This window comes from Mastomys coucha, unplaced genomic scaffold (genome assembly GCF_008632895.1).
Source record: "Mastomys coucha isolate ucsf_1 unplaced genomic scaffold, UCSF_Mcou_1 pScaffold16, whole genome shotgun sequence".
Lineage (NCBI taxonomy): Eukaryota > Metazoa > Chordata > Mammalia > Rodentia > Muridae > Mastomys > Mastomys coucha.
Window position 1 is genome coordinate 89,965,564 of NW_022196898.1, and position 25,637 is coordinate 89,991,200.

At 44.8% G+C, this 25,637-nt stretch overlaps 1 protein-coding gene and 1 pseudogene across 9 annotated transcripts in view; one reads left to right on the forward strand and one right to left on the reverse strand.

Moving 5' to 3' along the window:
* Positions 1–3,668: 3,668 nt before the first annotated feature.
* Positions 3,669–8,886, reverse strand: LOC116093319 (annotated as a pseudogene).
* Positions 8,887–17,937: 9,051 nt separating this feature from the next.
* Positions 17,938–25,637, forward strand: part of Kyat3 (kynurenine aminotransferase 3) — a 45,159-nt gene continuing 37,459 nt past the window's right edge. For 2 of the 9 annotated variants that reach the window (XM_031375706.1, XM_031375701.1), the window contains exons 1-2: positions 17,938–18,527; positions 22,717–22,816. In XM_031375706.1, the coding sequence (XP_031231566.1) occupies positions 22,718–22,816 (99 nt within the window). In that variant the 5' untranslated portion in view covers positions 17,938–18,527; position 22,717. Of the gene's footprint in view, positions 18,528–22,711; positions 22,821–25,637 lie in introns of those variants that run through there. The other 7 variants (XM_031375707.1, XM_031375702.1, XM_031375704.1 and 4 more) reach the window with 6 other exon arrangements.

Below are 25,637 nucleotides of genomic sequence, written 5' to 3' on the forward strand. Positions count from 1 at the left end.
AGGGGTCAAGGTCATAAGCGTTTCTAACACAAGACATCTAGTAAGTTTGGGACAGTATGAAAAGACCAAATCTAAAAATAATAGGGAGAGAAGGAGAAGATTCCCTGATTAAAGGCCAGAAAATGTCTTCAACAAAATCATACAAGAAAACTTCCCTAACCTCAAGAAAGAAATGGCTATAAACGTACAAGAAGCTTACAGAAAACCAATTAGACTGGACCAGAAATGAAAATCCTCCACCCACATAATTAATAGTCAAAACACTAAATATACAGAACAAAGAACAAATATTAAAAGCTACAAGGGAAAAAAGTCCTGTAACATATAAAGGCAGAACTATCAGAATTAGACCTTACTTCTCAACAGACACTCTAAAAGCCAGTCAGGCCTGGGTAGATGTCTTACAGACCCTAAGAGACCACAAATGTGAGCCAGACTACTATACCCAGCTAAACTTTCAATCATCATAAATGGAGAAACCAAGATATTCCATGACAAAATCAAATTTAAATAATATCTTTCCACTAATTCATCTCTACAGAGCATTCTAGAAGGAAAACTCCAACACAAGTAAGGTAACTGCACCCAAGAAAACACAAGCAAATTAATAATTTCACAGAAAAATCAAAAGAAGAAAAACACACACACACATATATACCGCCAAAACATCAAAATAACAGGGACTAACAATCTTGATCATTAATATCTCTCAACATCAATGGATTAAAACTGCACTTCATGGATTAAAACTGTACTTCAACAAGAACAGATACAACAGAAGGTCTACAAATTCATGGAAATTTAACAAGTCTTTACTCAATGACTACTGGGTCAAAGAAATCATATATATAATATAGAGTATATAATACAGAGTATATAATATAGAGTATATAATATATCATATAGTATATATGATATAGTATATAATATATAATATATGTTCATGTCATATATAAATTACTTTCATCATATATATGTCTCTCTATATATATATACATATATATATTTCTATACATATATGTCTAGGGAAATAAAGGGAACAAATGGCAGTGGGAGGCATGAAAAGAGGAGTTGATGAATGGATGGTCAACATGCAAGATATGCTTAGATGAATATATTTTAATATGACACAACATGTATAATGAATAAAATGCATAAACAGCTTGAAATCAACAAAGAACATTTTTAAAATTCTGACAACTCCATGTGAATAACATTAACAATTCAGAAAAGTAAACTAATTTCTCAATGAAAACATAAAGCTAAAACTATATCTGTTGTAAGGGCTGTTAAAAATGGGGGGGAGGGCCCCACACTCAGGGCTTGGGAATGATGACCCCAAACACCACCAAGACACATACTTGATGCAATCAGCAAGAGGTTCTTTTATTCAGCACTGGGCGAGGCTCATATCCCATGCAGGGGTAGAGGAGTCTGGCCCCAAGTAAAAATTTAAACAGGTTTTTATACCCACACAGTTGCTAGGGAAAAAGGGGAAACTAAGACAGGGGAAAGTACACGGGGTAGTCTCTGATTGGTACTGGCTTGTGCTGGGTTCAGAAGCAGGTTAGCCACCTGGCAATTGTTTGTTACCTCATTTTTCTTTTCTCCTGCCAGGTTGCTCTGGTCTCTAAGCTGGTCTAAACAATGGGAGCTGGTCTCCCATTGTTTCTAAGTCCTGGGAGCTGGTCTCCCATTCTGCTAAGTCCTGGGAGCTAGTTTCCCCTTCTTCTAAGTCCTGGGAGCTAGTTTCCCATTAAGTTCAACTAAACGGCTAAGTTCCCACAGTACAGTTTGAAAATTTTAACCTCTCATTCCCTCCTCTTCTATTGGAACTAGTTCTAATCCTAGAATGTCTGATTCTGATCTTTTTAAGGCTTGATACTGTTGACGAAGCATGAGTACCTGAACCATACTAATTCTTTCTCTGATAAATCCTATCAGCCTGTTTAAAATGCAAGGCCCAAAGGTCAGCAAAAGGAACAGGATTATTAAAGGGCCCATTAGGGAGGATATCAGGGTAGTGAACCAAGGCGACTTATTGAACTATGATTCAAAGCCAGCTTTGTTGGCTTTCTCTTTCTCTCTGTCTGGCGTTCAATCTTTCTTTTAATTTATTTAAATTATCTGTGACTACACCAGAGTGGTCTATATAAAAACAACATTCTTCTTTTAGAGCAGTACATAACCCCCCCTTCCTTTAGGAATAACAGATCTAGGCCCCTTCTGTTTTGTAACACAACTTCAGATAGGGAGGTCAGTGAATCTCTTAACTCAGCAATAGAATCTTCTAATAATTTAAGATCAGCATCTATAGTCTGTCAGAATCCTGCAAAGTAGTAGGGTTGTTGGATCAGTGCCGTGGTCCCTGTGCCCACTCCTGCCGCCACAGTAAGGCCCAACATTATGGCTAGGGTCAAAGTTACAGGCTCTCTCTTGAATCTGCTCCTTTTTTTCCATTTCATCTAAAAATGAAGAATCAGTGTGATATAGTAACCTTGGAACTAACTGGACCAAAACACAAAAATCTTTTCGGAGGATTGCTGGGTGGATGCAGGGAGTCAAACCAGAGTTGCAGGCCCACCATTTATTGTAAGGGGGAAGCAAGTATCGACTATCAGAGGAGTTAACACTATAATTGCGGCTACACAAGTGGCTCTTATTTGCTGGAAAGTGTCCAATGCAAAGTCCTTGTCCAGAAACAGAGGACAGGGTTAATCTGACCTGACCATTCTGGGACCATCTACAATATTCAGGATGGAGATTTTGTGTTATGTTTCCATCTATACCAATAGCTTCATAATAGGGGAGTGGAGTGGCCTAGCAAAGCCAACAGGACTTGGTGGGATTTGGATTAGAGTGGTTCAAAGCAATAAAGGCCTGTTGGATCATGTTTATCATAGCATCAGCAGTATTTGAAATAGGTGCTGGGATAATGCTAGAAGAGGATGGTAGAGCAGCTTGAGCTCTCTTATGGGCAGGGACTGCCGTAACTACTGCAGCCTGAGGCCTAGGGGCTGCTGCTGGCAGCACGGGGTTCTGTCCCATAGCTGTCCCGGGAGGTACTGTAATTACTAGTTGAATAATAAACATGATTTCTTGATCATATCCCCGTTGAAAAAACCATAAGCCCCATGCCCTCCCCTGTATCCAGTCTTGTGACTTTTTTCCTTGGTCAGTGAAAGTTATGGCAAGGGGGTTGCACCACCCGTGGTGATCACAGGAGGGACTAGTAACGTTTCTTTTTACTTGAATTAAATCCCAAGAAGATGAAGGGTTCCAGTAAGCTTGGCCTGTAGTCTCACAGCCCCACTGGGTGCAATAAAAGGACTCAAGGCCACCACACTTTTGAGCCATACTTCTGGACCTCCCGTGTCAGGGACAGACATAGAAAGGACTTTTTTTTAACCCTATCTCTACTCACCCCCACATATCTGCAACCTAGAGCTTGTTGGACATTACTTCTGGGATCCCATGCTTTCATGGAGTCTGCTTGACTTGTATCTGGACCATCCCACCCTCCTCCCATGGTACCAGCAGCCAGGGTACACACATCTAGGGTCAGGGTAGGCCACCAAGTATAGGGAGGGGCTTCATGGGTGGTACTCCAGACTACTTCGCTGGTCTGTAAAAGGACTTGCCAAGTGAGTAATTGAGGAGTGTGGGGGCTATGGGAGGCTGGGTGAATGAGAGCCAGAAATATCACCACCCACCCTAACCAGTCTGATCTTGAGGGGGTCTGGGGTCTTTTCCACTGTCCATCCGTCTGCTCACGAGGGCGCTTTCTTGATGTGCGAAGCATGGATCCAGGATGAGATGCCATCTACTTTGACAGCCGTGGGGGTAGTTAGGAGGACGATGTAGGGTCCCTTCCACCAAGGTTCGAGATTCTCAGCACAGTGACATCTCACATACACAGTGTCTCCGACCTGGAACTGCCGTGGCACTTGGAGGTCACCAGGCTTGTAGGCTTCAGCTAGGCGCTCCCAGGCCTCTCTCTGTATGCATTCAAGAGCCTTTAACCTGCCAAGGAGGGTGATGGGATAAAAAGACTCGTCTACTGGAAAGCCACTGAGTGCAACAGCCGGAGGGGGGCTGTCAAATAAAAGTTCAAAGGGTATGAGCCGAAATCTCCCCGGAGTATTTCTAGCTCGAAAAAGGGCATAGTGAAGAAGGACTGCCCAGTCTGTTATGCCAGTCTCAATTGACAATTTGGTCAAGGCCTCTTTTATGGTTCTATTCATTCTCTCTACCTGTCCTGAACTTTGGGGTCTGTAAGCACAATGTAATTTCCATTCCACCCCAAGGATCTTGGCCAGTCCCTGACTTACCTGGGCAACAAAAGCAGGTCCATTGTCAGACCCGATTACCTTAGGAAGACCAAACCATGGAAAAATTTGTTCTATTATCTTCTTGGCCACTATTTGAGCAGTTTCTTTTTTACAAGGGAAAGCCTCAGTCCATCCAGAGAAGGAATCTATAAACACTAAAAGATACTTGTTACCATATCTGGCGAGTTTGATTTTAGTGAAATCAGCTTCCCAGTGTTCACCAGGTCTCCAGACTCTTAAGAGGGCCCCCTTAAGGGCCCTGGAAGAGGAGGTATTGACAAGTTGGCAGGCATTACAAGTCTTAAAAATGGTTTCAGTCATTTCAGAGAGTCCTAATATATGATAAGGAGACTGTCTTACCAGTTCTTGCATCTTTTTAGATCCTAGATGAGTTAAATGGTGTAGCTGATCAAGATATCTTTCAGCTTCCAGCTGAGGTAAAATATATTTTCCAGTTTCAGTCTCTCTCATTCCATATGGTGATACTGCCTTGTATCCTGCGTCTATTATTTTCATGTGGTCCTCAGGAGTGTATTCAAAGGGGCCAGGTCTCCCAGTATCTGGATCGGCTATCATCATCAGAACACTTAGTCCTTGGGCTGCTCTTTTGGCCTCAGCATCTGCCGGTTGGTTCCCTCTAGCCACCCGGTCATTGGTGCGTTGGTGACCTGGGCAATGCATAAGGGCCACATTGTCAGGCAGATGGATGGCCTCTAGGAGGGCTAAGATTTCAGCTCTGTTTTTAACATCTTTTCCTGCAGAGATGAGCAGCCCTCTTTGTTTGTAGATGGCACCATGGACATGGGCCAAGGCAAAAGCATACCTGCTGTCGGTGTAGATGTTGACCTTTTGTCCCTCCGCCAGCCGCAAAGCTTGAGTCAGAGCTATTAACTCTGCTCGCTGAGCCGAGGATCCCTCTGGCAGGCTGCTGGCCCAGAAGACTTTTTCATCATCTACAACCGCTGCCCCTGCCATCCTCTTACCTAATCACATAGCTGCTGCCATGTTTACCAGTCCATAGCCCCTGGCCACGGCTGGTCCTGCAGGTCTCCACATGTCCTCATCTCTTCAGCCAGGATATCTTGGCAAGAATGAAGGATGGTCTCTCCAGTGGTTTCAGGAAGCAGGGTGGCTGGGTTAAGGGCAGCGGGGGCTGCAAAGGTCACCTTTTCATTTAGTAGCAAGCTCTGATAGTGGGTCATGCGGGCGTTAGAGAGCCATCAGTCTGGAGGCTGGCGTATGATACTCTGTAACGCGTGGGAAGCATGCACAGTCAATTTCTGACCCATAGTCAGCTTGTCAGCATCTTTTACCAGCACTGCTACAGCTGCCACTTCCTTAAGACAGGAAGGCCATCCGCTAACCACAGTGTCCAGTTTTTTTGTTTTTTGTTTTTTGGTTTTTTTGTTGTTGTTTTGTTTTGTTTTGTTTTGTTTTTTGATAAATAGGCTACTGGTCTCTTCCATGGCCTGAGGGTTTGGGTGAGCACTCCCCATGCCACTCCATTTCTTTCATCTATATACAGTTCAAAAGGACAGGAAACATCAACATCGGGAGGCTCAGAGCTGGGGCAGATAAGAGGGCCCGTTTGATGTTGTCAAAAGCCTGTTGCTGGGTCTGACCCCACTCAAAAAGGGCAGTCTCCTTAGTCAGCGGGTACGAGGGGGCTGCCAGACTGGCAAACCCAGGGATCCACAGCCGGCAGAAGCCTGCTGTTCCCAGAAACTCTCTCACTTGTCGGGAGGTGGTTGGGACAGGAATCTGGGTCACTGTCTTTTTTCACTCTTCTGTCAACCATCTCTTACCCCTTCTGAGCTTATAACCCAGGTAAATCACCTCTGGCAGATCTGAGCCTTTTTAACAGACGCTCGATATCCCAGGCATGCTAATTCTTTCAGTAACATTTTGGTACCTTGTAGACAGGTGGCTTGGTCTTCTCCTGCTAATAAAAGGTCATCAACATACTGAAGAACGGTTAAATTGAGGATTAGCCATCCAGAAGCGGGCAAGGTCTTAGTGTAGTGCTTCATCAGAGAGAATTGGGTAATTTTTAAACCCCTGTGGCAGCCGTGTCCAGGTCAGTTGGTCTGTCTGCTCCCCTTCTACATCTCTCCACTCGAAGGTAAAGTAGGGTTGGCTATCTGGATGTAACTTCAAACAGAAAAATGCATCTTTTAAGTCAAAAACAGTGTACCATTGTCTGTCAGGTGGTAAGGAGCTCAGTAGGTTATAAAGGGTTGGGCACGGTGGGGTGAATATGTTGGACTCTTTTATTTACTTCTCTTAGATCCTGGACTGGCCTGAAGTCTCCAGTGCCAGGTTTTTTAACTGGCAGCAGGGGCGTCTTCCAGGGAGACTGGCAGGGGCTCAAAACCCCTAGTTGGAGAAGGCAGTTGATGTGGGGACGGATCCTTTCCCTGGCTTCCCTGCTCATGGGATACTGTTGCACTGAAATGGGGACAGCAGTAGTCTTGAGATCTACTACCACTGGGGGTGCCTGAGTTGCTAGTCCCAAGCTTGTAGTCTCAGCCCAAGCTCCAGCCATTTCTGTTGCTGCTGAACTGTCAAGGCCGAGGCCTTATTTTCTAGTAGCTGGTGTTCATTGGCCAGTGAGAGAGTCAAAACCATAGTGCCTGGTTTTGATCCTTCTGCTATTATCTCAGGCCCCTGAAAGGTGAGGAAGATCTGAGCACCCACTTTTGTCAGCAGGTCCCATACCAGAAGAGGGTGGGGCATTCCAGAATCATTTAAAATGAGTGAGTCACTTGTCCTCTTCCCAAGCTACTATTTTTTTTTTTTTTTAGTAGTCCAAGAATATTGTTGGTGTCCAGTTGCACCCAATACCCAAGTTTTTTCTTTTTTCTTTTTGTCTTTCCCATAGGCTGTAATAGTAGAATGTTGAGCTCTGGTATCTACTAAAAAATCTACAGGCTTCCCCTCCACAGTTAAAGTTACCCTAGACTCAGTGAGGGGCTCCGAGCCCCATCCTCTCTAATCTTCTCTGAGGGCTAGGACTCGTGGCGTGGCCTGCTCCTTTTTCTTAGGACACTCTCAGGCCCAGTGTCCTTTTTCTCTGCAATATGTACATTGATCTTTGTCAAGAGGTCTGCGGCATGTATTGCCCAGGTGCTCTATCTGCCCTGTTTTCTCTCTGGGTTTTACATGAGGACTTTTACCTACCACAGCGGCCACGATCCATGTTAAGTTCTGGTTCTGCCTCTTTTCCTTCTTATTCTCACGCTCTTCTTGCTCCTTCTGCTCCCTCTGCTCCTTCCTCAGTCTCTCTTTTATAATATACTTTTCCGCTTCCCTCACTAAATCTTTCAGAGTCATGTCCTGCAATCCTTCTAGTCTCTACAGCTTACGCTTAATGTCCAGGGCCCCCTGTCCCATGAACGACATGGCAACCACCACCTGTTGCCCCTCCGAAGCAGGGTCAAAAGGGGTATACCTACAATAGGCCTCCATACGTCGTTCCAGAAACACAGACGAAGACTCAGTTGGCCCCTGGACCACCTCTCTTACCTTAGCCAAATTGGTGGGCTTCCTTTCCTCCCCTTTGAGACCTGTCACGAGAGTCTGACGGTAGACACGCAGTCTTTTTCTCCCTTCAGGGCAATTATAATCCCAATTGGGACGCTCTAAAGGGAACCTGGCATCTATGATGTTCTGTAAGATGGAGGGCCGCCCATCAGCTCCTGGAACATGCTTTCAAGCATCCACTAGGATCCGCTCTCGTTCTTCTGTTGTAAAGAGGGTCTGCAAGAGCTGTTGACAGTCATCCCAGGTGGGTTGGTGAGAAAACATAAGAGACTCTACCAAAGAAGTTAGTCTGGTGGAGTCCTCAGAAAAAGGAGGGTGGTTAGTCTTCCAGTTATATAGAGTAGCAGATGAAAAGGGCCAATATTGAAGGGACTAGAGGCCCCCCTCTTCCGCTAGGGGAGGGCCAAAGGCAAGCAACAGAAGGATCTGAGCGTTCTAGGGAGACACTCCCCTGTGACTGCGAGTCCCTTGGGCAGGGCCTGTAAAAATGTTCAGGAGGCACCAAGGCCACTGCTGCCTGTTAGGGAGGTGGTGCAGGATGAGGTTGGGGAGGCGGAGTTGGTGGGTAAGGAGGAGGGTCTAGGAGAAGGAGGTCTGACTGGGAGTCAGGGTAAATCTGCTTGGGAGCCACTTGGGAGGGCTCCTTATTATTAGAGGTCTGGTGGTCTTACAGAGCCAGGACTTGGGAACCTGGATTGCAGGGAGTTTTAAGTATCCGGACCCATGACCGGACCCATGGTGGAAGACTGGAGGTCAAGTCCTCCCACACAAGGATATATGGTTGCTGATCAGGGTGTCTCCCCGTCCCTGTTGAAAAACATCTTTTACAGCTCGTATCACTTCTAAGTCAATTACTCCCTCTGGTGGCCATCCTATGTTAAAGGCAGGCCATTCAGCAGAGCAGAAGCCATGGTCCCTTCTTCACCTCAACAGAGTGATTGTGAGCACGGTCCCTAACGTCTGTCCAGTGGTCCAAGGTCAAGGTCAGGGGAGTCACAATAGCCTATCCCATCATCAACGTCCACACTCACACACCAAAAAGGCAGAAAAAAACAGGGAATAAAAAGCCTGATGCACACTCAGCCACTCCGAGAGCGCTGAAAGAAACTGAAACTATCCTATGGCCGGGGCCTCCGAGTGCGGCTCCACTCAACTAAAGCGTGGCACTCCTCCAAAATCTTTCTGGAGGGCTTCCGTACGTACATCTTCCCCTCTTGAGGCGTTCCACAAGATGGGCGACCTGTAGCTAGCCAGGCCAACAAGCACCGTTCCAGCAGTTGCCAATGAAGCAAAACCACAAAACCACAGAAATAAATCACAGATGCAAAACTGCAGGACCAAAAGTAACAGCGATTGCTAAATGAGGCACAGACAGACACAGGAGCAGATAGACACAGGAGCAGACAAACATGGGAGGGTCCAGACCTCAGCTTACCTCCAAGAGCATTCTTGTCGGTGCAGGGTGGTCGACTTTTCCGGCCAACGCACCATATGTAAGGGCTGTTAAAAATGGTGGGGGGAGGACCCCACACTCAGGGCTCGGGAATGATGACCCCAAACACCACCAAGACACATACTTGATGCAATCAGCAAGAGGTTCTTTTATTCAGCGCTGGGCGAGACTCATATCCCATGCAGGGGTAGAGGAGTCTGGCCCCAAGCAAAAATTTAAACAGGTTTTTATACCCACACAGTTGCTAGGGAAAAGGGGGAAACTAAGGCAGGAGAAAGTAAGGGGTAGTCTCTGATTGGTGCTGGCTTGTGCTAGGGTTCAGAAGCAGGTTAGCTACCTGGCAATTGTTTACCTCATTTTTCTTTTTTCCTGCCAGGTTGCTCTGGTCTCTAACCTCTGGGAGCTGGTCTCCCATTCTTCTAAGTTCTGGGAGCTGGTCTCCCATTGTTTCTATGTCCCAGGAGCTGGTCTCCCATTCTTCTAAGTCCTGGGAGCTAGTTTCCCCTTCTTCTAAGTCCTGGGAGCTAGTTTCCCATTAAGTTCAACTAACGGCTAAGTTCCCATAGTACAGTTTGAAAATTTTAACCTCTCACTGTTACTTCTCTGATTGCTACAACAAAATACCCCCACCTTAAAAAAAAAAATGACTGAAGGAAGGGTTTATTCTGGCTGACAGTTTGAGGGAGGTGTTCATCATGATGGGGATATCATGGTGACAGAAGTGTGAGGAAGCATGTATTGTTGCATCCCCAGTGAGAGAGATGTCTGCTGGTGATCCAATCAATTTCTTCTTTTTATTCAGCCAGAAACTTCAGCTCATCCATCGATATGGTAGTCCTCCTACCTCTACTACCCAATGTAGTGGAATGTCTGGAGGTGTGTCTCCTGGGTGAGTCCTGATCTTGTCCAGTTGGTAATCAATATTATTAACTGTCACACTCTTGTTGAATAAAATGGGTCATTTGAATTATAACCATTCGAGATATCAGATTCATAATATATATATATATACATACACTCACATACATATTATACTATATATGTGCATATATATAGTATATATATATATGTATATCAGAAGTTTTGCTCTTACTGTGCCTGTAAAGAGGAAATCATATAAATCCTACAGAGTTTCTTTCAGAAAATACAAGAAGAATAATTTCCTAATTCATTCTATGAGAACAGCATTGTCTTAATATCAAAATCAGTCAAAGAACAGTACAAATCAGAGAAACCCACAGTTCATCCATCATGAACTTAGATGATGAACTACATGACAAAATATTAGCCAACAAAACCCAGGAATTTATCAAAATAATTTATTTATGTCAGGTGGGATTTATCCAAGAATAAAGGCTGGAGCAAAAACATGTTATTCACTACACTGAAAGCTTAAGAAGGCAAGACAAAATGCTGAGATCCACAAACAGATACATAAAACAATCCCATATCTGTGCAAGTCTCCTCCTCTTTTGTTTCATTTGTTTGGGGTTTGGGGAATGTTTGCTGGTTGTTGTTGTTGTTGTTGTTGTAAAATAGGGTCTTGTTACATTGCCCAGGCTATCCTCAATTTTTCACCAATGCTTCAATTACAGTGGTGGGATTGTAGGGGTGCACCGCCACACCTAACCAGATGTCAACTCTTTAAGGCAATAAAGGGCAGTTACCAAAAGCCCATACAGCATCATACTTAATGAGAAACTAAATGCTTGCCCCTCTAACCTAGGAAAAACACAAGGGCTTCCATTCTCACCACTCATATTCAATGTGACACTGGATCTCTCTCTCTTTTATCCAGTGACACTAGATCTTCCCCCGCCCCTTTATTATTTGGGTTATCTCACATCATGTACTCACCTCTCAGTCCTCTCATGTCTACCCTGTAACAAAAGAAGAAGAAGAAGAAGAAGAAGAAGAAGAAGAAGAAGAAGAAGAAGAAGAAGAAGAAGAAGAAGAAGAAGAAGAAGAAGAGGGGGTAACAAGTTCATTTTGTGTTGTCCATATACTCTCGGGACATGGTCGATTTCTATTGGCCAGTTCTGGAAGAAAGGATGACATTCTGCCTATGTCCACAGCAGGAGCCATCAGCTGAGGAGAACCATGCACTGGCCAGTGAGGGGCAGGGCCAGCTCTCCCTTGACTACACCACTCCCTACACCACAGTGCTGTGGGCCAACTTAGAGCAGGGCCAGCTCTCCTAAAGGGGTAGGAATAACTCTCTGATGTCTACACCACAGCCAACGTTGCTTTTTGGCTGCCAGGGAAGAGTTTGCCATCACCACGGTTTCAGGCAGCAGCTCAGACCACAAACATCCACGTGGTCTTCTATGGTAACCCAGGCAGCAGACATCAACAAACACAGCCCCCTAGCCGCATGTGGACCACAGGCTTCAACATGGTCTCAGGTAGCTATACGTGCCACTCACATCAACATGGTTCCTGGAGGCATCCAAGCCCAAGGACATCACCAAGACATCAGGCATCAGCACAAAGTGCATTTGTCCATATGGTTCTCAGACTTCATCATGGCCTGGGGCAGAAGCATTGACCACAGACACCAACATGACCTCAGACACCAACATGACCTCCAGTAGCATCTCAGACCACAGTGGTCCTCAAAGAGGTCCAATTCAGAAAGTGAACCTTTTCTTATTTTGGCCTCCATTGTTGTTGCCTTGAGCCTGGGGCAATACCTCAGACCTCTCTGTCACCTGTTGCTGCCTTCACATCTCCAGCTGTGCCTCTCTGGATAGCATGCACAGTCACTGCTATACATACATTTTATCTTTCCCATCTCCTCATTGCACATTGTCTATCACATATTTGTTATGTAGTAGCACCCAACCCTACCCCAATAGCCCCAGCCTAGAGGAAGGCATGGTGCTCTACACTGGCTGTCTTAGTAGTGGGGTGGTTTGAATGAAAATGGACCCCCCATAGGCTCATAGAGAATGGCATATTTGGAAAGGTTAGGACCTGTGACCTTGTTGGAGGACATGTGGCCTGTTGGAAGAAATCTGTTACTGGCAGGTGCCACGGACTGGGTTGCTTTGGGGACACCTTAATCCGAGGGGTGATAAAAGTTCTGGCCTGGTGGGCAAAGAATTCAGCGAGTGACAAACAGATAGGACACAAGGAAGTGTGGTATCTGAATGCAATTTGTACAAAGTAGAAATCAGGCGTATATAGTATACAGCAAAACAGGGAAAACTACAGAAGTCACATAGGCAGGAGATGGCTACATCAAGGTCAGTGAGAACAAGCAGCCAAGTGCAAGGCGGAGGAGCAGTGGTGTCCTTCCTGGGCTATTTTGGCAGCCCCAAGATAAATTCTCTTGGTCTGTCTGAAGCAAGTAGCTGAAGGTCATATTCTAGCATTCCTTGGCTGTAACATAGATAATTAGTGGGGGAAGCCCTACAACTTCTAACTTCTCACTGGCAGTAAAGCAATTTTTCTTTGTGTGGGACTGCTCTGATAATTAGTGCCTAACTGCTGTCTCTAACTCTTGAGACACCCTGTCTGGTAAGACAGCTTCGTAGTAAAAATTCCAAGCTAATTACAGCTAGGAAATCAATTAGGATTATTGAAACACCGTGGAGGCCAGGAAATAATGTTCAATCTCAGTTTAGCTAATAAGGAAATATTTCTTTGGGCACCTTTATACCTGAATAAAGAAAGCATACAGATCTCTCCACAGATTTTAGCAGAGACCAATCTGGAACACACCTGAGCTAGGAGATGTCAGCGACTGGACTACCTCAGAAGACTGACTCCTTTTGAAGTGTATGCCTCGGGTGTGTGATCAGATTTTTAGGCCTGTTCAGACACTACTGAAGTAGATGAGTTCTGTGTGACAGGCAGGGGAGGGGAGTGAGGTGGTGAAGTTTCAGAAACTCAAGCCAGACCCAGTAGTTTTCTCTCTTCCTGTTGCCTGCCAATCGAGATATAGAACTCTCAGCTCCTCCAGCACCATGTCTACCTGTGTGTTGTCATGCTTTCCAACATGCTAATAATGGACTCAACCATTAACTTCAAGCCAGACCCAGTGAAATGCTTTCCTTTATAAGAGTTGCTGTGGTGTCTCTTCACAGCAACAGAACTCTAACTATGACATACAGTACCACAAGAAAAGATCCTACAGGCATGTGGATAGGCAAGGATTAAATAAAGCTTTGTTTGCTGTCAATATGCTTTTATGTGAAAATTCCAGGGAATCTCTGTATTATTCTCACACCTAATCAGTGAATTTCCCAAGGCCAAAAGACACGAGGTCAACGTGTTAGTTACTTTTCTCCTTGATGCAACAAAATACTTAGCAGAAGCAGTTTAAGAAAAGGAAGCTTATCTGGTATCTTAAGATTTTATTGCTACACTAGGGATATGGGACCTGAAGAGGTCACCTCCCATTGCAGGCAGGAACCCCAGTGGAGTGATGAAGACACCAACCCATCCACAAAACTTTCAACCTCAAATTTATCCTGTCTAAAAGAAATGTAAGCACAGGGAAGGGAGCAGAGACTGAGGGAATGGCCCACCTTGAGACCCACCCCATGGGCCAGCACCAATCCCTGACACTATTAATGACACTATTAATGACACTATTAATGACACTATTAATGACACTATTAATGACACTATTAATGACACTATTAATGATATGCTTGCAGACAGAGGCATGTTGTCCTCTGAGAGGGACCACCCAGCAGTTGACTCAGAAAGACACAGACACCCACAGCCAACCAGTGGATGGAGCTTGAGGACTCTTATGAAAGAATAGGAGGAAGGAGTGTGGTCCCCAAAGCAGATAGGAACTCTGCAGGAAGACCAACGGAGTCAACTAACCTAGACTCTTGGGGCTCTTAGCATCTGAACCACCAATCAAAGAACATTCACAGGACCTAGGCCTCACATGTAGCAGATGTGCAGCTTGACCTTCACGTGGGTCCTGAACAGCTGAAACAAAGGCTAGCCCAAAATCTGTCACCAATATGTGGAATATATCCTACTAGCTGGGCTACTGTTTGGCCTCAGGGGAAGAGGAAGTACCTAGCCTTGCAGACACTTGAAGTCTCACTAAGGGGAGAAGGGGAGAGGTACAGGGGAAGAATTGTGGGAGGGGGTGACTGAAAGGGGGGCAGTGAGCAGGATGTAAATCGAGTGAGTTTAAAAAAAAAAAAAAAAAGATTGTATTGTTAGGAGAGACGCCATGACCACAGAAGCTCTTATAAAGGAAAACATTTTCTCAGGGTACAGTTTCAGAGATTTAGTCCATTATTGTCATGGTGAAAAATATAGCAGCATGTAGACACACATGATGCTGAAGAAAGAGCTGGGAGTTCTACATCTTGATTCCCAGGCAGCAGGAGACTGTGTACCACACCGGATGTAGCTTGAGCATAGAAGACCTCAAACTCTGCCCCAGGGTGACACACTTCCTCCAACAAGGAGACAGCCACTCCACCTAGGCCACATTTCCTAAATAGTGCCACTCCTTTAGGCCAAGCCTTCAAGCACATGAATCCTATTCAAACCACCAGAGCTGGACATAGTGATAGAGCCTTTAATCACAGTACTTGGGAGGAAGACACACCCAGATCTCTGAGTCAAGGCCAGCCTGGTCTACATAACAATTTCCAGGGCCAGACATGGCTACATAAAGAGACTCTATCTCAAAAAAGGGAAGTGGGTTAAAGGTAGGAACAGGGCAGAAAAAGAGGAGGAAGAGGAGGAGGAGGTGTTTATTTTAGCTTTCAGTTATGGGTTCAGTCGAATTGATAGGGATTGATTACATTGCATTGCATCTGCAATCAAGAGGAAAAGAGAGATGAATGGATGCTGGTACTCAGGTTTTGCTTCTTCAGCAATTTGGTAACCCAGCTTAAGGATGGTGCAACTCTCACTTAGGGAGGGTCTAACCATATCAACTACCTTAATAAGGCAATATCCAGATGCTTGTCTCTCCAGGGACTCTAGATCCTGTCAAAATGACAATATAAGATCACAGAGATCGGAAGATGGTAAAGTTAGTAAAGTGCCTGCCATCTAAGCATGAGGACCTGAGTTTGGATTCCCAACATTCCCACACAAGTGGGAAAGAGAACACACATCTGTAATCCCAACTCTGGGGGAAAAAAATGGAACAAAGACAGATAAGCACTTGGGGATAACTGGCTCGCCAGTCTAGCCAGTTATACAAATCCAAATTTAATGAGAAGGTCTGTCTCAAAAATTAAGGTGGCCAGCAATTGAGAAATAGATATACAGTGTTGGCATCTGGCCTCCATATCCTTATCTGCCAGAAGCCATAATGAGACAAACTAATAACTAGCAGGTGACCATCCTGAAATGGCCTCCTTTAGATTATTATATAATCTGACACAGGTGAGCCCTTATTAAGCAAGGCTGTAAGGGATTCATTTTAAGAAAGATTCCTGCTATTAATATGCTTTTCCTGTTATAGTTATACATATATAACAATCACTAAGTAGTAACATCCCTTTTGGAGCAGATCTCTGCAGATCCACAAAGATGCAGTGTCTTACAGTGATGCTATATAGATAAATAGATGACTTAAGACTATATGATGATCCTATAAGAATTCCTAAAATTTTATCAGTGATTATTAAGCTCATTTATAGTGGGACTGCTATTAGGTCCTTTTCTGATAGTCAAAACTGCAATGAGAATTCTGCCAGTCTCCCAAGTGTCACCAGTTAATTGATCTTAGATAGTAACCAGACTTTCTCCTAGTCAGAACATATTCCAAGAGGTTGTAAAACAATTAACCAAAGGCCATAGAATGGGAACTAACAATTTATTATAGGTGTTAGGACAGAAGATAAAATATCTACTGGATTCATCTATACAAAGCTTCACTTATAACTTAGTTATGGTTTTAAATCTTCAGTGAACCTGTGGAGCTGAGACAGGTGATGGATGTTTAACTAGATAATTACTCCTAATGGATATGCATGCAAACATTCTCTGTTGTAAACTTCTATTTCTAAAACTCTATTTATGATTTGATTTTCTGTGTGAACTTTTGATGAACTTTTTAACATATGATCATGTATTCTGAAGGATGTCTAAGTTCTGAGGACAAAGAAGAGTCAGAACTGAGGGACTGACGTGAGAAGAACTGAGCTGAGAGGAAGTGAGCTGAGAAGTGTTTAGACAGAACACCTTTTATATTAGAAGGAGAACGCAGAGTGCAATAACTTAGAAACTATAGGTAACATAAAATACTAAGAGAGCAATGTGCAGAGTGCAGAGGGAAAGAGGAATAAAGAAGATGCTGCAGAGAGCAGAAGGAGCAGGCAGGCTTCTCCTTACCATGGGACAGAAAAGGTCCCATGGTAAGGACAAGGCAGGCTTAGTCTTATTAAAAGAAACAAAGCTTTTTTCTTACAAACATGGGTTTAATTCATTTAGTATTAAAAGGGTAGAAGCCTTTTCTTTCTCTATGTAATAAAGATTGGAGCTCCATTTTTCATCTGCACCAATGCTTGGTCTTTTGCTCCATATGAATATGTAAGTATGGATGTGTGTGTAAGTATGTAATTGTGACAATGCATGCAAACTGGGCCCAATTGGGTCCTTAGGGACCTCTGAAACCTTCTTTCTGCCAGGAAAGCCACTTGCCTACCAAAGCCCTCCTCCCAGTCTACCCTAAACTTCCAGGATGTTCCAATTCACAGGACATACACACACCCGCAGCTGCAACCACCGGTTTTTCTTTATAACTCACAAGGTTTTTCCTGTTATTCCCTCTGCTCTCAACAGAGACAGTCCTTGCTAGTCTGTCCCTCTGCTCTCTTCCCACTGGACTTTCCCAAAATCCTCTAGCTATTCTCTCTCCCATATCTTTGGTAAAAATCTTCTTCCCACCCATGGGTCGGTCAGGTCGGCAGCCTCCCTGAGCCCTTGCTTACCATGAGTTCATTTAATGTTCGTGACAAAACACAGAAGCGGCTGGCTCGCTATGGCAAGGACAGAGCATCCAACCAAACCCACCTGCTTTTGCTCTTTCCTACAGGCAGCGTTCAGCCACTCTCATGACCTCGACTCCTTTAAACGCAAGAGAAAGAAAATTTAACCCCCAAGCTGTGCTCTTAACAGATACTCACCTCGACCTACCCCACCCCCCGCACCCGACCCCAACAGTGCCTCCCGCGCTCATTCTTCCCCCACGTCCGAGTTTCCTCCTTAGTTCCTAAGTGTCTTCCCGCTTCGGTGTCGCTTCCTCCGCCCATTAGGTCCTGCGTCACTTTACAGTTCCGAGGTAAACATTCCTTCTCCCTCCTCTTGCCCCGTCAGAGGGGACAAATAGACACCTACAAGCCCTTTTGCACACTGCACACGCCGGCCTCTCGAGCATCTTCAAGTCTTTCGCCTAGAATCTGCTTCGAATTCACGCAGTGGAGATTTAAAATCAGTCCTGCCCCAAACAGTGGCACACTTCGATTTCATCCAAGACATTCAACCAAGGCCACGCTCCGTCCCCTAGCCTGGGAGCTTCCACTCGCACAGTGCGCTCCAGGATTGGAGATCTCCGCAGCCAATCCGTAGCTTCAGCCCTGATGCTGGAGCCAATCCCAGGCCAGAGCCAAGCACCGCCTCCACCCCGCCCACCTACCCTCAGGAGGGTCCCTGCTGCGCTCCGCGTCTGGGTCTCCGAGTGCTTTTTGCCAGGGACCCCGGCGACACCTAGCGATCTCCGGACTAAGACCAGGGGCACATTCGAACCAGGAGAACGACGTAAGCGGGCGGGACGTGGTGAGCGGTGACGCGGCCCGGGACGTACAGTTTGCGGAGCCGGGAGTCAAAGGGAGGTCGGCGGGCTGGAGAAGCGCCCGTACGAGGCTCGAGGTCGGACCGCAGCGGATACTGGGGTTTACCTTGGGGTTGACAGGCTTTTGTTTGGAGAAAAGTCCACCCTTGTCCCTTTTCCTCTTGATTGCGTGGTTTGAGGTATTTAGAACGCGCTCTTGCAAGGGTAATACTGTGTTTGTTTTTTGAGACAAGTCTCTTGTTCTCGAAGTGGTCATGTGGCAAAGGAACTTTATAGTCCTCCTGTCTCCACTCCCACACCCCCGAGCCACACACCCACACTCCCAGTGCACCACCGCTGCTGGTTTTATTCGGTGCTGAGGTTGGAACCAGAGCTTGTTCCCTACTGAGCTACCTCCTCCCTAGCCCAGGTAAAGCGGCGTTATAGCCCGTTTTGAATGGTGCCTCTTAACTCCTATGCTGATAAAATGGGCTGTATTTTTTTCATGCTTTGCCTCTTCATATGGCCTTGAACGCCTCTTTGTACTTTGTAAGCTGGAACCCTGCTCACCTCCCTCTGTTGCAATTAGTGAACTTTATAAACCTTCTAGAAGCGGACTAACAGGTATGGCCTGTGGTGAAAGCCAACGGGACGAGCTTTCTAAGCACCGGCTCTGGGAGGGTTTGTCTCTGACAGTCTTTCTTGAGCTTGCAGGTAACCTGAAGATTCTGGACTTTTTCAAATTACCAACACTAACTATTCTTTATACCTCATATGGGTCACGCTTGTAACTTGCTAGTTTGAGTGGTAAATTCAGAGCGCTAAACTTGAACCATGTTTAAACTGAGTTTTGAATGCTTTGTCTTCCTTTGAGATTTAAGGTTTTCCTTCAACTTTTAATCTCTAGGTTGCCCACGGTCTTCCTTCTGAATCAGTCCACCCTGGAGATGATAAAATGGTAGTTTTATTGTTGATTTGATCCGTGTCTATCTAACATTGGTTTCCTATTTTATGTACCCTATGCATGATTAGATTGGCTGAGTCACCCTGATTCACTTCACTCTGGTTTTCTTCACAGACCCTTGTGTTTAGGCAGAAACCAAAAGCCAACTACCTTTTTTTCTTCTTCTAATTCCATGATATTTGGATGTATGTATCAGTTCAGTTTATCAGTGAATATCAACATACATTGTTAATTGCATTCAAGCAAAAAAAATACATTTATTTAAAAATCAAAAGCCATGCTGGTGTAATGACTTAGGCTTGTTAATCCCATTTGGGAGGTGAAGGCCAGAGGCTCAGGAGTTCAAGGTCATCCTCCCCTTGAGGATAGCCTAGGCTGCAAAAGACCTTGTCTCAAAAATAAATAAATGGAGCCGGGCCGGTGGTGGTGCACGCCTTTAATCCTAGCACTTGGGAGGCAGAGGCAGGCGGATTTCTGAGTTCGAGGCCAGCCGGGGCTACAGAGAGAAACCCTGTCTCGGAAAACCAAAAATAAATAAATAAATAAATAAATAGGAAATAAATTAGAATAAATAAATAGGAATAGCTTGCTTCTCAGGCTCATAATCTATAACTGAATAAAGTGGGGGTTTCCCCCTTAGTGATTGAAATGCTAGTAAGCCAACTTGGCAATAAAAGGATAAGGTTAATTATTTTTAGCAAGTTGGAAGCACACTATATTTAACTCTCAAAATAGTGTTTCCCAAGTCAAAAATCACTGGGGCTACCTACACCCATACCAGCTACTTGGAAGGCCAAGAGTGGAGTCAGGACTAGCCTGAGGCTACATAAGGAGTTGGAGACAGTTTAGTTTGCTCTAGCTTCAAATTAAATAAGACCTGGGGACATAGCTAAGACTGCTAGAGAGCTTTTCCTAGCCTGTGTGTGTCCCTAGGTTCTGAGTAACTGAGGAACACACAGTCCCTTCTATGGGGCAAGCATCAGCATTTGCATAGGAAGACGGGCGCATGCCTGCAATTCCAGCACTCTGGAAGTCAAGGGAGGAGGATCAGGAGTTCGAGGCTAGCCTCTGCTACATAGAAAGTTCAAGGCCAGACTGGACTTCATTAGACCCCGTCTCAAAAATTTAGGGAGTTAAGGGATGGGTGTTCTGACAATCCAGTTTCACTCTTTGGAGTAGCTGGAATTGCAGAGACTCCCCTCTGGGCCCAGCTTACAAATTGTCCTTTACTACTAGTGACTGTTACCCAGGTGACCACAACTGACATTTGACTACTTCCTAAATGATCTATTCTGGATATTCAAACTTCTTGAAGTTATCTTTTTATTTAGTAAAATTACATGTTCATAATGAGATCAAAGATGATGATGATGATAATGATGATGATGATGATGACAACGACGACGATGACAACAACAACAACAATGACAGGATCTCCCTCTGTAGACCAGGTTGGGCTTGAATTCACAGAGACCCACCTGGCTCTGCCTCCAGAGAACTGGGATCAAAGGTCAAAAGAGAACGAGTATCTATTTAAGAATACTGTAGCACCCCAGGGGAGTGCAATGCATAGTAAGCTGTATGCATTTTCAAAGGGAATTCAAGGGGAGGTGGCTTTACGGTTCTTCTTTTCTTTTAAGGTGCTGGGATTAAACACAGGACTTTCCTCGTGGTAGGCGAGGAGCACTCTACCACTGAGCTACATCCTGGTCACTCAGTGTTTGAGACAGTCTTATTAGCCCAGGCTAGCCACAGACATGATCTTCCTACTTTATTCTTACAACTAACTGCCAGGATGACAAAGGACACTATGCTCAGCATACAAGGGGAAGTTCTCCATGAGCCTGCTTAATTGATGTCTGTGGGCTCTGTTCTCCTGGTGTTCTCTCGAACACTCTGGCTCCTACAGTTCTTCTTCCCGCTCTTCCTCGGTGTTCCCCAAGATCCTAGGATGAGGGACCCTACCAGGTCCATCTCACTTGGTGAGGACAGAGTGACATGGTTCCTGCCCCTGGGACAGGGCCAGTGGATGTGGGCCTCCATGAGTGTCAATGGCTGCCATGGCACTAAGGCTTGTTTGTATAATAATGTGCATATTTTACATTCCTCCTTTAAGGAGTGTCCTCCCTGTTAACCTTAGTGACTCCATGATTATCAGACAGCACTAAGGCCAGGAGGTGTGGTTATCATATTAGCAAAATGGTGAGCATGAGCTGGCCTGGGCAGTGGTGGCACATGCCTTTAATCACAGCACTTGGGAGGCAGAGGCAGGCGGATTTCTGAGTTTGAGGCCAGCCTGGTCTACAGAGTGAGTTCCAAGACAGCCAGGGCTATACAGAGATACACTGTCTTAAAAAAAAAAAAAAAAAACACTAGGACCTTCGGGACAGCCCTTATGGCTGTGGAAAATAACTCCTAATAGCATGCATTTGAGAATATATGATTTCTCAACTATGCAAAGTGTAAGGATGCAATATGAATTATGAGGGGCTTCATGAATCTAAAGGAGCAAAGGCAGCTGCATTAATGAGCCAACTTGTCAGAAAAATACAAAGTCAGGGAGATTCCTGAGTTCAAGGTCAGCCTAGGACAGAGCAAGGTTAGGCCTGTTTGTGGTAGAAATGGTAATTTCATGATGGGCTCCAACCCAGGTATCTTGCCATCTGTGCTTAACAGTCAGACAGATTTCTGAATCCTTTTCTGAATTCTTTCTGAATTCTTTTACGATGTTAAAAGAAAACGTGTGCTTGCTGTCTTCTAAGAGTTAAAGGGCTGGGGTCATAGGATGCTGATTCATAGAATAATCAAAGAAATCTAAAGTAAATGACTGGATTGATATGTAAAATAAGAGATTGGGTTTATAATCTTCAAGAAATGAGCTATCCAGAGAATTTTTTTAGAATAGCAAGAGAGAAGTATTTAGAGAACTGTCTCAAGTAGAAGAGAGAGAGAGAGAGAGAGAGAGAGAGAGAGAGCTTTCTGCAGATCTCCAGAGAAAGAAAGAAAGCAGAACAGAGCAAAAGCAGGCTGGAAAGCTGGCTCCAGCAGGACATAGGCCACCAGCTTGGACCCACGATTTGACTTCGTGTCATTTGTTTTTGCAGCTCCCAGACAGCCCTTCCAAGCTGAGGTTGGTCCCTGTAGCTTGGATTCTCTCTCCACCTAAAGTTTGAGTAAGGGTCTCTATAAGATGAAGAAGAAAAGCATTCAGATGATTCCAGAAATGAATAATATATCAGAAAGAGAATCCAAAAGGAAAAGAGGCTGGGGAAAGCTAGCTTAGTTGCCCAAAATGTGTTCCCAGGTGGTGAGATGGCTCTGCAGGTGAACATGCTTGCTGTCAAGCTTGACAGCCTGAGTTGGTTCTCTAGAACTCACATGGTTAAAGGAGAGATGTTGTCCTAGGAGCCCCACACTCATTATTAGCACTGTTTAATGTCTGATACTCTGAACTTTGAAGTCTTCATACAGTACAGCACAGCATAGTGAGGGGAAGAAGTCTGAAGCATTTTTCATTCCGTGTATATATACCTTAAATCCCTCTCATCAACATTTAAGATTTATATAAGCTGGCGTTTGCTCAGCCGCCCACGGGTATCTTGTAGTGGTGCCGTGAATGCTCATTGACTCCTCTTTCAATGTCTCTTTTCTCTAGCATGCTTTTGGCCCAGAGGAGACTCTTCTCCCTTGGCTGCAGAGCAAAGCCCATAAAGAGAATTTACTCTTCGAAAGTCCTCCGACTCTCCACTTCTGCCGTAGGTATTGCTTGTCACAGACGCGTTATTGCATGTATTTTCCCTCGTGTTGGTTAAAAACTATGCAATTTCCCAGGGACTTTTCGTATCTGTGGAAGGAGTCATTCTGTGATGTGGACTGAGGGAGTGAGTCTCATCACTGACCTGGTTCTTTGAGCACCACCTGATTGTCGCGTGGCTCATCGTGATGGCCATTCTTATTCTATGGTTACAAAGTATGAGTTTCTCTATGTTACAAATGAGAAAGTGTGACAGGTTTATTCACTTCCCAAAGTTGGGTACCTTACTCACTATGCCTGGCTCACTATGCTGAAGGGGGGAACTTTTTGTTTAGCAAAGGCTATCACTGTGACCTAAAGTACAAAAGTGCAGGTTGATGACCTCCAATTTACCTAAATCAGTGTTTCTCAACCTGCAGTTGTGACACTTTCACATGAGTCACCTCTGATATCCTGCATATCAGTCGTGACTTATAACAACTCATAGCAGTAGCAAAATTGCAATAATAAAGTAGCAACAAACATTATTTTATGGTTGGGAGTCACCAAGAACATAAGGAATTGTGTTAACGGGCTCACAACATTAAGAGGGTTAAGAACCGCTGGTCTAATATATCTGACGGGGAAGCAGGGGAATGCCGTGGTAAAGCAAACAAACTCAGAATGTGAGTCACCTTATAGGATGGAGAACTGAGCCAGCTTTTGTCTGTGAATGGCTTGGGGAGTAGGTGGGACACAGCCTTAGAGGGATTATCCTGAGGTGACCCATTGTTGGGGGTCCCTGCAAGCTCTACGAAGCCAGCAGAGAAATGAACTGAAAGAGGCAATCACTTAGCCCTTGGGCTGGTTCAGACTTCTGGAATGTGAGTTATCAACAAACCTTAAGGTATGATTGCATCCAACTCTCATGTCAAGTACAGGTCTTTTGCAAAGCACCTGCGACCTCTTCCACATGAATTGACTGAGAAACAGTACTCAGCATGAGGGGGTTGGATGAGGGCTGGCTCCACAAAACAGCGAAGATCATCAGGCTGTGAAACAGCGGGTTGGATGAGGGCTGGCTCCACAGAACAGCGAAGATCATCAGGCTGTGAAACAGCGGGTTGGATGAGGGCTGGCTCTACAGAACAGCGAAGATCATCAGGCTGTGAAACAGCGGGTTGGATGAGGGCTGGCTCTACAGAACAGTGAAGATCATCAGGCTGTGAAACAGCGGGTTGGATGAGGGCTGGCTCCACAGAACAGCGAAGATCACCAGGTTATCAAACAGCAGCCATAACAGCCTTCCAGGTGTCGGTTTCTTCCAATGAAGAAAAATTCTGATTGTGTACCAGTCTTGGTTTCTCTGGTGCTGTATGCAAGCATGTGGACCTCCGGCCCTCTGCAATTCCTGGCCATTATAGCAACAAGCAGACCTCATTCAGGAACCTGATCCAATTTGCCCCCAAAATTTTTGAAGGACAACATTGCAAAATCTTAGTTTAAAGACCTTAATTACTGCTGCTGCTGTTATTACTACTACTACTACTACTATTATTATTCTAGAATTGGACAATACTTTATTCCATGGAGTAAGTGTTCCAGGGGCCTAGGAAAGGGAGTTGACATGGGAAAAAGGAAACAGGAGAAAAAAAAGCAGAAATGGTAGATTGCTTGTTTCAAACTTAGTCTCCTAGTGAGGAATGGGGTTTACGGGGTCTATCTGGGGAGTCAGATAGACCCAGAAACGAGTGGTCCATAAGATAAGCATCAGGCTGTTTCTGTTTCCCTTTGGAATGGATTGAGGCAGAAGGAGGTTTGTGGCCATGGTCACTGGTACGGTTCGCTTAGACACGTTGGCTAGTAAGCTCCACTGCCCGCTGTTTGTCTGTGTGTCAGCTAAGCAGCACAATCTCTGGTGTGAGGAATTCATTTTGATGTTTAGCCTGGTCTGTAACAGAGCTTTGTGCAGAACAAGACTTCGAGCCTGCCATCTGCTTAACCATAGAAAGACTAAAGAGAAAAATGAGTGTGGACTATTGTTAGTTACAGTAGACACCCTGCAGTGTTTGCTCAGGGAGACTCACTGAATAAGTAGGAATTCAAGGGGGTCTAGGAAAACTCTGTCATTTTCATAAGTCAAAACTGGTAGACTATCAGGACCTTCCTGTTGTTCATCAGCCCTTCCGTGTAGATTTCAAAAGTTCAAAGAGCAAAATCAACTTTTAAATATTATGAATTCTATTTGGTAAGCATGGTGATTTTCTGTCTCCCATGCATAGAAGATGACTGAATGCAGGGATCGGGTGTGATAGCCAAACATCTCCATCACACTATGATTCTAAGAGGTATGAGCTGGGGGTGGTGGCCCACACCTTTAATCCTAGCACTTGGGAGCCAGAGGCATTCTGTAAGTTCAAGGCCAGTCTGGTCTACAGAGAGAGACCCTGCCTCAAAAAACAAACAGACAACAACAAAAAAGTGTGCATGTGATTTTCTTTGGTGAATGTTAGATTACATATGTGGCTCATACTAAGATAAGAAGTGAAAACTTAAGGGATGCTTGGAAAGTCAGTTAGATGGTGTTTTGCTGAGGCAAACACGTGAAGGAACATTTAGCTGAAGTGGACACAGGTGAAAGGCTAAGGCAGACTTGTGAAGGAATATTTTACTGAAGCAGACATAGGAGAAAGGATATTCTGTTAGAGCAAACATGTGAAAGAACATGTGATAAAGATTCACATGTGTCGGTCCTCCTTATATCATGTAGTTGAGCTACATTTGGCAGGACTCTCATGGCAGAGAAACACACCAAAAAACTTCTCATGGTATGTTGTAGCTTC